General features: G+C 40.7%; 1 protein-coding gene across 1 annotated transcript in view; it reads right to left on the reverse strand.

Moving 5' to 3' along the window:
* Nucleotides 1–2,615, reverse strand: part of SRSF10 (serine/arginine-rich splicing factor 10) — a 16,364-nt gene that overhangs the window by 6,478 nt on the left and 7,271 nt on the right. The window contains exons 4-5 of the mRNA XM_011945611.1: nt 502–664; nt 229–282 (exon numbers count right to left, since the gene is read on the reverse strand). Of these exons, the coding sequence (XP_011801001.1) occupies nt 229–282; nt 502–664 (217 nt within the window). The remainder of the gene's footprint in view (nt 1–228; nt 283–501; nt 665–2,615) is intronic.

Below are 2,615 nucleotides of genomic sequence, written 5' to 3' on the forward strand. Positions count from 1 at the left end.
GATTTAGCCTTCATTTCTTTCTTGGGCTGGGACTTGGACCGTGATCTTGAATTGGATTTAGATCTTGAAAAAGATCGATTTCGGTGTTTGAATCTTTCAAAACAGAGGAGAGATATAATTAGAGTAAAAAAATTAGATTCTATATTAATCAAATTTGTTATTTTTAGAGCAAAAGTTCACTCTGAAATTAAAAAAAAAATGAGTCTTTTTCAAAGCAAAGTTATTTACCTATCATTGTCGGAATGGCTTCTGCTACGCCGTGGTCTTCCAGTCGGTCTACTGCTAAAAAGCATATCAGAAAAAGCGGTGACAAATATCTATTCATAGAGGCAAAGTTTCTAATTAAAAGCAAACCATAAAAGTTTTAAAATAAAATGATACCATATTTTTTGTCTCAATGAAACAATGTATATAATTAAAAGTATACAAAAAAGTAAAAAAAACTTAAATGCTAACAAATACATTTTTTAAACAGATCACTGTGCTACACAGCACACTTACTTTCTAGGACTATATGATCTTCTATAGTTGTAATCAAAAGACCGACTTCTTGATCTCCTCCTTTCATAACTTCGGCTTCTAGAACGTCTGTATCTGTCATAATCATCATAGCGTGAAGAACTGTACACATTCCTCCCTTCCTTGGCTTTCATCTGATTTGGTGCTAGGAAATACAAAGAACAGAAATATTTAGAAATATTAAAAACAGTATTAAAGCCCTCAATAAATAGGAAAAAAATCCCTGCATCTCCTCTTGTATCCCAGAGTATGTATGACTGGGTGGTGGCTCATGCCTGTAATCCCACTACTTTGGGAGGCTGAGGTGGGATGATCCTTTGAGCCCAGGAGTTTGAGACCAGCCTGGAGCAACATGGCAATATCCCATTTTTACAAAAAATAATTACCTGGGCCTAGTGGCTTGTGCATGTATTCCAGCTACCTGGGAGGCTGAGGGGTAAGAGTCTGCGGCTGCAATGAATTGTGATTACACCACTACACGCCAGCCTGGGGTCAGAGACCCTGTCTCAAAAAAAAAAAAAAAAAAAAATGCATGTGTTTTGGTTTTTTTTTTTTTTATTCTTGAGACCAGGGTCTCGCTGTGTCATCCAGGCTGGAGTGCAGTGGCGCAATCTCAGCTCACTACAACCTCCACCCCACACCAGTTGAAACCATTCTCCTGCCTCAGCCTCCTGAGTAGCTGAGATTACAGGCACGCACTACCACACCCGGCTAATTTTTATCTTTTAGTAGAGACAGGGTTTCACCATATTGGCCAGGTTGGTCTCGAATTTCTGACCCCAAATAATCCACATGCCTCGGCCTCCCAAAGTGCTGGGATTATAGATGTGAGCCACTGCACCGGGCCTGGAGTCTTTTTTTTTTTTTTTTTTTTTGAGATGGAGTTTTGTTCTTGTTACCCAGGCCAGAGTGCAATGGTGCAATCTCGGCTCACCACAACCTTCTCCTCCTGAGTAGCTGGGATTACAGGCATGCACCACCACGCCAGGCTAATTTTGTATTTTTAGTAGAGACAGTGTTTATCCATGTTGGTCAGGCTGGACTCGAACTCCTGGTGATCCGCCCCCGCCCACACTGACCTCCCAAAGTGCTGGGATTACAGGCTTGAGCCACTGTGCCCAGTCCTGGAGTCTGTTTTTAGAGGTATCTGTAGTTTTGGTGTGAGATGGAGATGCAGAATGTGACTTAGCCTAGGCTGGGTTGAGATAACTGCAAATATTCATCTTCGGAAAAGCATGTATTTATTTTCAAGAAAGTTTATTAGAAGACTGTTTTATGTTAAAAATAATACTAATATCCCCAACTATTTTCAAAGTCTTCTCACCATCTAGCTTATCAGCCAAGACCTGGCAACTATTCTGACACTGAGAATCTATACCATAAAAGGATTTTTACAAACTCCAAATGGAAGTGAGTGGCTTTTTGTTATAAGATTGGGTCTTGCTACCACCTAGCCTAGAGTGTAGTTGTGCAAACACAGCTCTCTGCAACCTCAACCTCCTGGGCCCAAGTGGTCCTCCTGCCTAGCGGGGACCACAGGTGTGCACTATCACGCCTGGCTAATTTTTTATTTTATTTTTTTGTGGAGATGGGGTCTCACTTTGTTGCCCAGGCTGGTCTCAAACTCCTGGGCTCTGGCAATCCTCCTGCCCAGGCCTCCCAAAGTGGTGGGATATAGGCGTGAGCAACCACACCCAAGCATTTTACATTTTTAAATGGTTGAAAAAAATGAACCATGTGCTGATTTGGAATGATCCTGCCACAGATTCCATTCATTAAGAACACAATTAACAAAATATTTATAGGTGGCCTATGAACAATGTGCAGTGTCAAAATGCAGTAATATATAATTACAGTACTAAGACCGTAAGTAGAATAAGGCATGCCTAAATGCCTTATAGACACTTCAGTTCTTATCTCATTCAATTCATTGAAGCAGATACTTAATGTACTGAAGTACATATAAATAACACAATGCATAACCAGGAATCTATTACCCAACTGAGGAACTAGAGTTACCAATTTTTTTTTTTTTTTTTTGAGACGGAGTCTCGCTCTGTCACCCAGGCTGGAGGGCAGTGACCGGATCTCAGCTC

The sequence above is a fragment of the Colobus angolensis genome, unplaced genomic scaffold (genome assembly GCF_000951035.1).
Source record: "Colobus angolensis palliatus isolate OR3802 unplaced genomic scaffold, Cang.pa_1.0 Scaffold240, whole genome shotgun sequence".
NCBI lineage: Eukaryota > Metazoa > Chordata > Mammalia > Primates > Cercopithecidae > Colobus > Colobus angolensis.